Source organism: Xenopus laevis, chromosome 7L (assembly GCF_017654675.1).
Source record: "Xenopus laevis strain J_2021 chromosome 7L, Xenopus_laevis_v10.1, whole genome shotgun sequence".
NCBI lineage: Eukaryota > Metazoa > Chordata > Amphibia > Anura > Pipidae > Xenopus > Xenopus laevis.
This window is the reverse complement of record NC_054383.1, coordinates 69,675,046-69,689,486: the sequence shown is the minus strand read 5'-3', so window position 1 is coordinate 69,689,486 and position 14,441 is coordinate 69,675,046. Positions and strand designations below refer to the sequence as shown.

At 38.6% G+C, this 14,441-nt stretch overlaps 1 protein-coding gene across 1 annotated transcript in view; it reads left to right on the top strand.

Annotated features, from left to right (window-relative positions):
* The window catches only part of LOC108696377 (junctional adhesion molecule C), a 57,869-nt gene extending 47,204 nt beyond the window's left edge, over positions 1–10,665 (top strand). The window contains exons 5-9 of the mRNA XM_018225684.2: positions 6,986–7,188; positions 7,300–7,399; positions 7,593–7,728; positions 7,813–7,867; positions 9,318–10,665. Coding sequence (XP_018081173.1) covers positions 6,986–7,188; positions 7,300–7,399; positions 7,593–7,728; positions 7,813–7,867; positions 9,318–9,353 — 530 coding nt within the window. The 3' untranslated portion in view covers positions 9,354–10,665. The remainder of the gene's footprint in view (positions 1–6,985; positions 7,189–7,299; positions 7,400–7,592; positions 7,729–7,812; positions 7,868–9,317) is intronic.
* Positions 10,666–14,441: the final 3,776 nt, after the last annotated feature.

Here is a 14,441-nt window from a genome sequence, read left to right as displayed (position 1 = left end):
CAAGTTGTTCGCTAAAATACTGGCCAACAGACTCGCTCTGCTACTTCCCAAGTTAGTTCACAGGGACCAAGTGGGGTTTATACCAGGACGACAGGCAGCAGATGGCATACGCACGGTGATCGATCTGATAAGCATAGCACATAAGATTCCCACTTCCTCCCTTCTATTATCTCTAGACGCACAAAAGGCATTCGACAGGGTAGATTGGAGATATATGTTTGCAGTCCTCGAAAAGTTGGACATACCACAATCTTTCCTTGCGGGGCTCAGGCAATTATATGACTCCCCTTCCGCACAGGTGCTTAGCATGGGCCTGTTGTCCACTCCTATTGGGATCAAGGGAGGAACACGGCAAGGATGCCCCCTATCGCCATTGATCTTTGCATTATCCCTAGAACCTCTGGCCAATGCTATTAGACAAAACCCGGATATCAAAGGATTCCATGTGTCAAATGAGGAACATAAAATAAATTTATTTGCCGATGACATTCTCCTTACACTTACTTCTCCCCAAACTTCACTACCTAACCTGCTACATACCCTAGAACGCTTCCAGCAGATTTCAGGATATAAAATCAATTCTACAAAGACGCATGCTCTCCCCTTAACAATGCCCAAATCAGAACTGAAGCTACTCCAGCTTAACTTTGACTATAAATGGGAAAGCGATCATCTAGAATATTTGGGAATCAATCTCACTCCGTCCTACAAATCTTTATACAAAGCTAATTATCCAACACTAATAGATAAACTTACGAAAGATTTATCTATCTGGCATACCTACTCCCTGTCTTGGTTCGGCAGAATAACATCTGTGAAGATGACTCTATTGCCCAGACTTCTATATCTCTTCAGAGTTCTACCTATTAACTTCCCTGAAAAAATGGCTCTCTCACTACAAAAAGCTATTTCGACCTTTATATGGGGAGGCAAGAGACCCAGAATTAAGTCAGTGATTATGACCAAACCGAAAACAATAGGGGGTCTTGGAGTTCCACACATATATCGTTACTACTTGGCAAGTAGATTAGAGTCCATGGTGCACATACACGCTCCTACAGAGGAATCCTGGAAGATGATTGAAAATCACTTCTCTGCACCCATGCAATTAGCACATCTATTTTGGATTCCTAGAGCGCATAGAGACATCCCCAAGGCCCTCTTACCCTCCTCGCAACAAGCCCTGGATTTATGGGACTCCATGGCCCTTAAGGTGAAATTGAGCACACGTAACACTAGATATAGAACAATATTTTGCAATAAGACCTTTCTGCCGGGATGCCACCCCCTAGATTTTAAGCCGTGGATAGATGCAAACATGGTCACACTGGCGGATTTCTGTCCAGATCAAATTACTCTCTCATTCCAACAACTTAAGGAGCAACATAACATTCCCCATCTACAATTTTTTCGCTATTTACAAATTAGACACTATGTAGAGACCGAAACCAAATCTCAGAACACCCAACCTATGACATACTTTGAAAAAATCTGCTTCAAACACATGTATCCGACACACCTGATATCCACATTATACAGCCACATATCATCAGATACCACTGATATACGCCAGCCTTACATGACTAAATGGGAAACAGATCTGGGTCTCCCAATTACGGATAAGACATGGTCGTATATCTGGGAAAATGCCAAAAAAACATCTATTTGTGCAAGTTCCAGCGAAAGAGCATATAAAATCATCTATCGCTGGTATTATACCCCAACACTTCTAAGTAAATTTAGTGGCAACCCGGAACATGCTACATGTTTTAGAGGATGTGGTGAACGAGGTTCCTTTCTACATACATGGTGGACCTGCTTAGTGGCCCAGGAATTCTGGAAGATGATCGCCTCTCTGCTCTCCAAGATTCTGAATAGCACTATCCCGGCAACCCCACACACATTTCTACTGGGTATGAAAATTGAGAACATTAATTCTAAATTATCTCATAAATTAGCCACACACATCCTTACAGCAGCAAGATCTCTCCTAGCAGCTAATTGGAAACGGCCACAATTACCTGGTCTACAATCACTGATAACCAAGGTAAACTGGATCCGGGCGATGGAATCCATCAGAAATATTCTCTTAGACAAGAGCTATGAGGGGGAGCTGGAGTGATACCCGTGGACCCGATACTTGGAGGAAACCCAATCGGAGTCTCATTCCCCTGACTCTGGAACTACTTGAACACTGTAGGAATTACGATGTCATTTGGTAAATATGCTTTGTAGTTCTGATATCTGTCTCTCTTCTTAACCTTTCTTCCCCCCTTCCTTTTTCCCCCCCTTCTAACATCTGTTTCTCCCTCCCCACCTACAAGCCAGCTGCGAGAATAGCATTACACTGAACTATCTTGAGCAGGGCAGGTTTTACTTCATAAGAGCCTCTAAGACCAATGCTGTTATCCGGACCTGCGCTTGAGTGACCACGAGATGTGGTCGGATACTGAAACTGCCCTGTGCAGAATGAAGAATGGCGTAACATATTTAGACATGAACAGACTTGCAGCTGTGAACATGTTATACTTTATTGCATCTTTTTTACTTGTCATGTTGAAAAACAATAAAAACTTCAAATAATAAAAAAAAATTAAGAAGAGGCTTATTTAGGCGAATTTTCATCTTTCCAGTACTGGTCTCTAGGGCAAATCCAGACATTCTGCAAAACAAAATGTGAATCCTTAATACTTAGAATTAGTTTTTACCTTTCCTGTGTCAAATCACTACGTCATTTTTTCTATTGTACAATTATACTTGTTTTTCTACATTATATATGCTTTATAAACTATATCAGTGAAAATATCTATAATGGTAAAGTACAAACTTGAAGTTTAATTCAAGACTTACTCAGAAATTCTGTTACTCCATTTCAGGTCTGGTTCAGGCAACTTTCCCCTAAAGAATTTAACATTAAATTCCTTATATAAGGCATGAATGTCTGGTTTGGGGTCCAAATTCTCCCATTGTGGATCTATAACTGAAAGTTCCTCATGAATTGGATTGGGCATTCTATTAGATTGATTTCTAGATCTTGTATTCATTTGATGTCTTGAAAATTGAGTAGATGTAGATGTATCTATATGAGTGATGTTGTCGATTCAAAATTCTGATAAAGAGTGATAGTTTTTCAGCTAATACTAATGTTTCTAGATTCAGGTACATTGTGATGTAATCAGTGTGTGGAGCAACAACAATAAACTGGCAGTGTGATGTCATCACTTTGGAGCAGCAACAATGAATGTGCTTCCTGCTGCATTGTGATGTCATATGTTTGTTTAGTGAGAGCAGTAAGTTTGTTTACTGCAGCCTTCTGTAGTCCATTACAGAGATACGGATACCAGAAATTAAACCTTTTTTAACATAGTTTCATAGTTACATAGTTACATAGTTAAATTGGGTTGAAAAAAGACAAAGTCCATCAAGTTCAACCCCTCCAAATGAAAACCCAGCATCCATACACACACCCCTCCCTACTTTTAATTAAAATTCTATATACCCATACCTATACTAACTATAGAGTTTAGTATCACAATAGCCTTTGATAGTATGTCTGTCCAAAAAATCATCCAAGCCATTCTTAAAGGCATTAACTGAATCAGCCATCACAAAATCACCCGGCAGTGCATTCCACAACCTCACTGTCCTGACTGTGAAGAACCCTCTACGTTGCTTCAAATGAAAGTTCTTTTCTTCTAGTCTAAAGGGGTGGCCTCTGGTACGGTGATCCTCTTTATGGGTAAAAAGGTCCCCTGCCATTTGTCTATAATGTCCTCTAATGTACTTGTAAAGTGTAATCATGTCCCCTCGCAAGCGCCTTTTTTCCAGAGAAAACAACCCCAACCTTGACAGTCTACCCTCATAATTTAAGTCTTCCGTCCCTCTAACCAATTTATTTGCACGTCTCTGCACTCTCTCCAGCTCATTTATATCCCTCTTAAGGACTGGAGTCCAAAACTGCACTGCATACTCCAGATGAGGCCTTACCAGGGACCTATAAAGAGGCATAATTATGTTTTCATCCCTTGAGTTAATGCCCTTTTTTATGCAAGACAGAACTTTATTTGCTTTAGTAGCCACAGAATGACACTGCCCAGAATTAGACAACGTGTTATCTACAAAGACCCCTAGATCCTTTTCATTTAAGGAAACTCCCAACACATTGCCATTTAGTGTATAACTTGCATTTATATTATTTTTGCCAAAGTGCATAACCTTGCATTTATCAACATTGAACCTCATTTTCCAGTTTGCTGCCCAGTTTTCCAGTTTAGACAAATCACTTTGCAAAGTGGCAGCATCCTGCATGGAACCTATAGTTCTGCACAATTTAGTATCATCTGCAAAAATAGAAACAGTACTTTCAATGCCCATCTCCAGGTCATTAATAAACAAGTTGAAAAGCAAGGGACCTAGTACAGAGCCCTGCGGTACTCCACTAACAACACTGGTCCAATTAGAAAATGTTCCATTTACCACCACTCTTTGCAGTCTATCTTTTAGCCAGTTCTCTATCCAGGTACAAATACTATGTTCCAGGCCAACATTCCTTAATTTAACCAGTAACCTTTTGTGTGGCACTGTATCAAATGCTTTAGCAAAGTCTAAGTAAATCACATCCATTGCCATCCCAGAATCGAGGTCTCTACTTACATTCTCGTAAAAAGAAATTAAAGGGAAGCTGACACCAAAAAAATTTCTTTTAAAAAAATGATTCTTCATTTGAAGTTACCTATATGTCATGCTGACTGTTTTCTCCTTAAAGCTTTCTTTCACTTAATAAACCCAGTTCTGCATCCGACTGTGGCCGACTGTGGCAGCCAGACTCCTGCTTACTGTCAGAATGTGAGCTCGATGATGTCACAAAGGGGGGCGGAGCTTCCCCCTCCTCTCCGCTATATCTCTCTGGCGTCTGTGAACCACGTGTGATTTAGTAACTGATTTGCTAAGTACTGTAACTTATTTTGCTAAGTACTGTAACTGATGCTTTTACATTACCTGTCTGATCCCTCATGTTTCTCTGTGAGGGGGCTGTCATATTTGTTCAGCAATAGTCTGTTAGCATTAGACATTGTAACTGACAGGTTGAAAATGGACAGTAAGGTTGGCAAAACAGTTAGGGTTAGGAATTTCAAGTAACAATTAATTACAAAATCCTGTCTGTTGGCCTATCTGTCTGTAATAAAGATATTACTGTAATATAAGTATTTATTCTATTTATATTTCTGTTATCTATCTATCTATCTATCTATCTATCTATCTATCTATCTATCTATCTATGTCTGTCTGTCTATCTACAGTATCTGTCAATCTATCTGTCAATCTGTAATAATGATATTACTGTAATATAAGCCTTTATTCTGTTTATTTTTCTGTGACCTATTATCTATCTATCTATCTATCTATCTATCTATCTATCTATCTATCTATCTATCTATCTATCTATCTATCTATTCTGTTTCAACCTACTGTCCTTAGTGATAGTTCCCTTAGATCTGGGCCAGGACCTTACAGGACACAACTCACTGTTATGAGCAGATCTCCACAGACATAGCTAAGACCCGTAGGTCAAAGAATATTTTTATCACCAGGGTTTGTTAGACAGTTAGGGGTCCGTTTACTAAAGTGCGGTAAATTTGACTTTAAGTTTCAGCATGTTATCGATGCGAATATTTTTCTTCCAGAATATTCGCAGCAACTAAGTTTACTAAACAGTGATGCTTTCAGAAGTCATTGCGATCAATTGCGGTAACTACGTTAACGAACCAACTTACGTTAGCGCTAATTTTAGCGAGTTGCGAATTTTCTGGTGACATATTAAGTTTTTGCGAATATTTATGCTATAAAATAGTCTTGTTTTATGGCGGTTTTTATGGCAATTTTTACTGTAACATTTATGGTCAGAAATGCATCTTCAAAACTCAAACTTAGACTGATATTTATACCATCCAACAACATTACCAGAGTAACACCAATCATGTATGCATCATATAAACCCTTCTGCCAATAGAATCATATGAACAAGAAATCATATCTGTCAATCTCTTTGCTTCATAGAAATGCACAGTTTAATGTAGCCAATCACAATGAAACCAAAAAAGCGTAGAGGCTGACGAATCCTTGGACTGTGATGCCCTCTGCCAATAATACACCTCTGAGCTGAAACTGCTGCTGTTGCAACAGATAGAAGCAGAAGCCAAAACATCCTGTCAGCAGTAGCTACAGATCTCTCTCTCCTGTCAGCAAAGAATGATGGGTAAAAAAAAAAGTATTATGGGATATTTCCTGCCCCTGAGAATTTTCGGGCGAAAAAATACTTTTACGCCACTACATAGGTGGCGGTAAAATTTTGCGAATATTCTTGTGTAAATTTTATCTTTTGCACATTTCGCTGTATAGTTAACCAGGCATTAATGTGTACGTAGCATTATTTTCAGCGAATGTGACAACTGGTGAACACATATTCTTGCGCAAGAAAATTCACAACTTTATATTTACCAGGTTAGTAAACTGGTGAAAACAAATTCGGCAACAAATGTGTCTATATTTTGTGCGCATATTTTTACCGCGCTTTAGTAAACGGACCCCAGAATGAGGAGAAACAGATGCTGAGAGAGGAATAGTGAAGATAAACTTGATTATTTCAGAAACGGTACAGAATTTTAAATTGATTGTATTTAGAAAGTTTCTTACTTCAGTATGAGGAAGCTTATATTACATTTTAATGTTCGCGATAGTTCCCCTTTAAGCTTAATAGCAGTTGCACTTGCCATAGATGGTGAATCTCACTGTGTGCAGTTAGTAAATGACTTCTATTGAAAGTCTTCAAAACCACTCTGATTTGAAACATAGCTGTACTTGTACTTGCAATAGGTATGTGTTGTACCCTCCATTCCTTTCAGCCTTGCATGGTTTTTCTTTGTTTACTGTGCACAATGCTGCAGTTTAATAATATTTATTAACACTGCGCCTTTTTACCTTACAGTGAAACCAGTGATTCCACAATGTAGAGTGCCAAAAGCAGTTCCAGTGGGCAAATCTGCCGTCCTTCACTGCCAAGAGAATGAGGGTTACCCAAGTGCTGTGTATCGCTGGTACCGCAACAGTGAAGCTCTACCTGATGACTCAAAATCCACTTTAAAGTTTCAGAACTCGTCCTTTACATTTAACCCTAAAACAGGTACTCTGGTAAGTAACTAGTATAGATCACAATCATCTGTTTTTATATTGTATAGCAAATATTATGTATGAAGTGTACTCATTATGTCAGAGATCTAATATAGTTATGGTTTTTGTTAGACATTTACTGCAGTGAACAAAGGTGACATGGGACGTTATTACTGCATTGCAAGTAATGATGCTGGGTCGGCCAAGTGTGAGGAGCAAGAACTGGAAGTCTGTAAGTTATCTAATGTCTTATTTAATGAACCCGTTATAGTAGCTTTACTTACAGTACATAGTATCTTGTGATTACAATGGATTCTATGTGCTTTGCTACTTTTCAGGACTGATTTGTAGGGGTTGTTTGTTGCATGGTTGTCTGTATTCACAGTATTGGATCATTATTTTAAGTGTATTTTTATTTGTCACAGATGACTTGAATATTGGAGGCATCATAGGAGGTATTCTTGTAGTACTTGTTGTACTGGCACTGATCACAGGAGGTGTTTGCTGTGCATACCGTAAAGGTTACTGTACAAGCAGCAGCAGCAGATCCAGTGGGCAGAGGTGAGTGAGGGTCTCAGTATGTAACGTACATCCTGGTATGGTTTATTGCTTTCATGCTTACATCCGCTCATTTCTTTTTCATAGTTACAAGACCCCAGCAAAACCAGAAGGTGTCAATTACATGAGGACAAATGATGAGGTGGGGTTTTATATTATTTTCATGTAACACAGTACCAATCATGTATACAGCCTTTTTCTAGAGGAATTTATCATTTACAACTTTTCATCTACTACGTGTGATATATCAATTTTGGGAGATCATACAATATTGGCAAGGCAGGCTGATTTATAACTATACCTGCTAAACAGCAACCTCTTAGCAATTCATTTACAATAGTCTGCTACAAGTTGCAAAATGAAATCAAAGGCCTGATTAGCTTCTGTTGGCAACAAAAGCATGTGTGCAATGTAGCACCTAAAGTATGAGAGTGAAAGTTGTGCTCACCTTTAACAAAACCGGATTTAATTAATTAAAGGAGAAAAACTAAGTAAGCCTTATCAGAGAGGTCCACCTAAATATACCAGTAAACCCTCAAAGTCTGTCAAAAGAAACACTGCATTTCTTTCCTTCTATTGTGTACACATTTGCTTCTGTATCAGACTTCCTGTTTTCAGCTTAAACCTCCTTGCCCAAGGCGTGAGCATGCTCAGTTTGCTCCACTCCCCTCCCTTCTCTGCTGTAATCTGAGCCCAAAGCTATAAGTGAGCAGGGAGAAACTCAGGCAGGAAGTGATGTCACACCAAGCTAATACCGCAGCTGCTATCCTAAACATAGAGAGCTTCTAGAGATTTTTACTCAGGTATGGTAAAACATTTTACAGAATAAAAATAGCATTCTAGCTTGCACTATTGCAGCTAATCTGTTGGCAATAAAATTACTACGTAGCTTTCCTTCTCCTTTAAAGTATAAAGTAGTAACCAATTAAAGAAGCAAAAAATAAGCCTTCTGCACGCACCCTTAAATATATATGATAGGGCATTTACAGTCTGTGTATAAAACTACCAACAATTCTCCTCCCTCTTTCACACATAACAAGCAATAGAGACTGCAATGACTAATGTGGACTGGCTACAGGCAGTTTTGCAGGTACATCTGGATCAATGTACAGGTATGGGACCTGTTATCCAAAAAGCTCCGAATTACAGAAAGTCTCCCATAGACTCCACTGTATCTAAATTTTTTTTAAATGATTTCCTTTTTCTCAACTAAGACATAATTAATCTTTATTGGTTGTAAAACGAGCCTATTGAGTTTATTTATTTTTTACATGATCTTCTAGTAGAGAAGATCAGTTATGAAAAGTTCAGAAAGATCAGTTATTCGGAAAACCCCAGGTCTTGAGCATTCTGGATAACCGGTCCCATACCCGTATATGAACAGTATACCAAAAAGAGCTGGCTTTTTATTATATTTGTTAAACAGGCACTGTTCTAGTATGCTTGTTTATTAGCTTTTGGATGATTCCATTTATTTTTGTGTCCAGTACTGTAATAGCAAGAGACATGGATCATTTTCCACCCTTTGAATAATTTCAGTCCTGTGTTGGTTTCATATTTTCCATTCTAACCATTTGCTTCTACTCACCCAGGGCGATTTCAGACACAAATCTTCTTTTGTCATATGAAATGCTGTGACATAAGAGAGGAACTTGGAGCATTTGCCCCCACCTTACCAATTGCACTCCAAAGGTTGAAGGACAGGACAAAAGGATATGAACTCAAGATATTGCCAAAGTATATAACCAGTCCATCCTCAGTACAGCTCTTCCCGTGTGGCTTACACAGACTTGGGAACATTTGGCTCTGCTAATGTTTCTGGAGAGAGAGATTGTTGAACAAATGAGCTATTGCCTTGATGGTTAAGTACTGGCTATTTAATCCTCCATCAACAGTATTAATAAGTTCACTGCCAATATCGAAATGCCGCTGAACCTTGAGAAAGCAAATACCACTATAGGAACTTAAGCGTTTTCTGCCTTGGTTACATGGCACAGAGGCTTCTGGGATTTCTTCAAATATTCATTCCTTAAAACTGACACCAAAGCACATATGGCTCAGCTCTGCCACCACTTAACTTACCCCCAGTGTTTTACCTGAGGACTTGAACGTGTGTTTTACTGCATTGAAATTTTCCTTTCCAATTAATTTTTGTTTTCCAAATAGTTTTTTTTTTGCGTGGATCTGGTCTGGCATTTATCATATCTCTTGTTGCTATTGCTTCAGTGGATGACCAAATTTTGGCTATGCAGAAAATGTCCAAACTGGATTTATTATTCTGCACAAAGGAACAACCACAAACTTTGGGAACACAATATGAATAGAAAAAGGACAGCAAATACCCAGCAAGTTAAAGGCCATGGATTGATTATCCCATCTAGGAATCTCGAATGTTTGGCTACTACACACTGAAGGCTTTGTACATTGTGTACTTTAGTAACTAGTAGGACACAAATGAAATTTTGTCATCGTATATTTAGATTTTGCAAAAAGTTTTTTTTGTCCCTAACAGTTTTGGAATAAGTGTAAATATAGAACAAACCAGTAGGTCCTCTAGGTTATTGAAGAGCTACATTTGTATTGAAAATTACATTATTTAATTCCTCACATAGGCTCTACTTGACACTGATGTCAGCTACATACAATATTAAATTGTATAATATGCTATTATCTTATTCTAGAAGTTCCAATATGGATGTTTCAATAGGAATGTCGTCCTCAAACAACCCCTCAGCCCTCAGATGAAAGTGAATGAGCGAAACTGCCTATAGGCCTGTGCTGTTGGTGTAGTCTGCCGATAAACTCAGCAGAGGTCACCAAAACAGCTGACTGGGTTTGTACAGATTGTACTGTATCATAGGCTCATTGCATAGTCTTTGTTTGCAGAGCAACGGCAAGAAAAAGTTCACCCTTTTACAATAAACTGCCATTTTACAGCCAGGTAGAAAGTAGCACTCAAATGGGTCAGTCTATCAAGCAATGTAATATAATATTGGTGTTGGAGAGATATGGTAATATTTTGTCTACAAGACAAACACCATCTAGAATTTCACAACTTAAAAGTCCACATGATGAGCTCTAAGGCTGCTGACACAGAGGGAGACATGGCAGCCGCATAAGCATACTAATAATAAACATCTGCTTGTTAAGCCCCCTTAGCAATTAGAAAAGCTCAACATAAGAGATCTGTTAAAAAATGCATTTGCCTCATCTAATATCTTTAAAATTCTACTGTCAAACTAGCACATGGTTCTGATGCTGCAGTTTCCTCCTTTGTATGAAATAGAAACCAGAGAATGCAGAGTCCTACCTATTAGTGATGTGCAGGTCGGTTTTGCCTGACCCTAACCCGCCCACATCCAACTTCCTTTTATAGACCCGCCTCTTATGTCACAAAAGGGGTGGGGCAAGCGGCTATAAAGCCGGTGTTTGAAGGAGTGTGAGGTCGGCCCGCACATCAGTACTAGGAATAGTCTAGGAATATCTCCCTTTAGCAGAAGCACATAACATAAAATGATCTTACACATGGCGGTTTTTTTCTGCACTACCCTGCGTTGCGATTTCTTCCATTCAGCTGCAGGGCAGTGCAAGAGTTGACGCACTGAATTATTGTGAAGGGGCTGTACTAACACAGACACATTTAAGCAGCAAACGCAGGTGGGACACAGCAGGTTGCATTTTACCTGCGTTAGGTGCATACATGCGTCTGTGTAAGTACAGCCCCTTCACAATAATTCAGTGTGTCTACTCTTGCGCTCCCTGCAGCTGAATGGAAGAAAGCGCAACGCAGGGGAGTGCAGAAAAAAAACGGCCGTGTGTAAGAGACCTTATAGAATTGTGACCAGGTTGTAAAGCAGCTTCAGGGTGCTAGAAGGAAAAGGCTGCACATTAGCACAGCTAGATGCACTTTCCTCATTACACAAGCCTCTTCTTTGAAAGCAATTGAGTTCTAAACCAATATCAGTAGCAGAATCAGCAAATTATGACTAATGGTGCTTTTTTATTAATCCTTTGTTCCTCTCCAATTTCTGCAAAATAGAACTTGTTGGTAAATTTTTTTTTTCAATTAACAGCCAACAAATGATGATTTTTTCTAATTGATTTCTATACAGAGATTTTAAAGGGGACCTGTCACCCTAAATAACAATCCCAAATCCTATTTTATCATGTTTTATTTTAAAAATAAACTTTACTTGCACTATATACATTCAAATCTGGGAAACCAGGCAAGTTTTGCATAATCATAAAATCTCATGAATGTACCAGAAAGGGAGACCTGTTGCCCATGACACAAACTTTTATATTAGAACAGAGAGGGGACATGTGAGGTCAGTGCTGAAAAGAAAGAAATTGTTGTGTCTCAGGCATAGGAGGAGGAAAGGCAAAATATGATTGACAGTTGAGACTTAAGCTTATAACAGATATAAGTTTAAAAAAAAAATGGGTTTCATGTTTAATTTGAAAAGGACTTTTTATATCTGGGTGACAAGTCTCCTTTAAAAACATCCATTACTTTTCCTTTATACCCCACCGCATTTTGGCAGTAGCAGTCCAGCAAGTTTTGGCACTGATTAAACTGTATTACTGATACATAAGCATATCCCAGTATTCAGTGGAACAAAAAGCTGCATGTAGAGGAGAATGCCTAGTAGAGGCAACATTTGAGAGTAATTGCACCAACTAGCTGTAACTGCTACTAGCAGAACATTCAATACAAGCAGCAGCTCTGCTCCTTAAATATAGAATACCACCACAAGTAGTATAAGAAACGTATTCCTAAATATCTCTTTCCTGTGTCTTGTCCATTTTCCTTCTGTTTGAAAAGTAAACTGCAGCCATGATGGCACGAAAGAGTCAAGATCACTTGGTATGTCCATCTTGGTTTTAATGACATAAAAAGCAATAGGAACTGTGCAAGGTACAAACACAGGGGAGCAAAAAGTTCCACATAAACCTTAAAACTTTGACTACTACATTTTTTAACCTGGTTTCATTTTTTAACTGCTGTTTCAGGTCTGCCCGGCTTTAGCCATAATATAACAAGGTCTCTCTGGTATGCCTGACCAAAGCATTCAATGGTTGTTTTTTTTTGTTTTTTTAATTCAACAGTTTGGAAATGCACAAATTTTTTCATTTCTGGTGCATATTTTGCATTTTGTGCAGATTATTGCATTTAGAGAATTTTTGTGTAAATTTGGAAATGCACAGTGCTACTTCAACATTTGTATACTAACTTGTCTTGTTTCATTGGCAGCAGTAATGAGAAATACAGTGCCCCACTCCAATACAGACGGGTACATTATAGTCACTGGCTTGCATTTCATAATATATCCCGAGAGTTACGGTTTCACAACCTACTGTCATAACCGATTTTTCCACTGAGCAACACAGAATATATTGTTTAAAGGAGAACTAAAACCCCCTCCATTAGTGAAAAATGTGTCTCTTCTGCATCTTTGTATAAGTTTCCTTCCCTTCCGCTATTTATGGAGTTTCCTACGAATGCACAGTTGGCACAAACACTGGACTAGCTCCAACTGCGCATGCACCAAATATCACCATGTCAGCAGTCCCTTCTTGAAGATGCCCTTGAGCTACGCTGCACAGATATGAGATTCACAATTATGGACACACTTTTCTACTAAAGCACCATGGAGGGTAGTAAATGTGGCTTTTCACATTAGGGGAGGTTTAGATCTCCTTTAACGTGTTTTTATGCTTATTCTGTACATACTACTGTAATATTGATAAACATTTTTGAGTTATCTTTGTCAATAAAAAAACAAGTGTGTGTATATGGACATATATATATATATATATATATATAATACACAAAAGCTATGAATATCTTGTAAATTATATCCTTATAAACGGTGAGTTCTGATGTCATCAGTTATAAACGGTGAGTTCTGATGTCATTTCTGTCACGACTCACTGAAAATTTGTGTATTATAATAAATAAAGTACCCCCAGTTGCAATATATGAGGATATTAGAAGTTACCTCGGAGTTCCATGACCTGTATAAAAACACTCGGCCTTGTGCTTTTATATGGTCATGAAACTCCTCGGTAACTTATAATATCCTTATATTTTACAATAGGGGGTACTTTATTCACTATATATTTACATGGGTCAAATATTAACAAACAAGCTTGGCGCTGCCTGGGGTTTTTGGTAAAAATATAAAAGTTTGTCTGCATTTTATTCTTGAACAGATCAATATAATTTGAGATAATCATCACTAGAAACAGAGGAACAATATGCCACATATTAAAAGGAGAATGAATGGTATAACTAGGCGGGGGGGGGAATCTTCTATGTGGCTCTGGGCCTGATGCACATGCCCAGTGGAGTGAAAAGCCGGCTTTTAAAATGTAAGTTCACCTTTCTTAGTCTACTGTCCATGTGCACCCAGGCCATAGAGAGGATCCAGGAGGAAGACAGTGGCGTGGTGCTGCTGCAGTAGTATCGCAGCTTTCAGCTAACAAGAACACTGGACAGGGGTCTCTGGTAAGTGATTAACATTCTGGTGCCCCCTTCCCCCAGTGATTATACCTTTCCTCCTTCTTTAAGGGGGACTTAAAAAATATGAATTGTATTACCGAAATACAATTTTATGCAGCATATTTTACTAAAGAAAGTAGCATTGGTTTGGCTATTCCTTACAGAACATGCTATGAATTCTGGGAAGTGAAGTTGTGGCTAGAAGACAGCA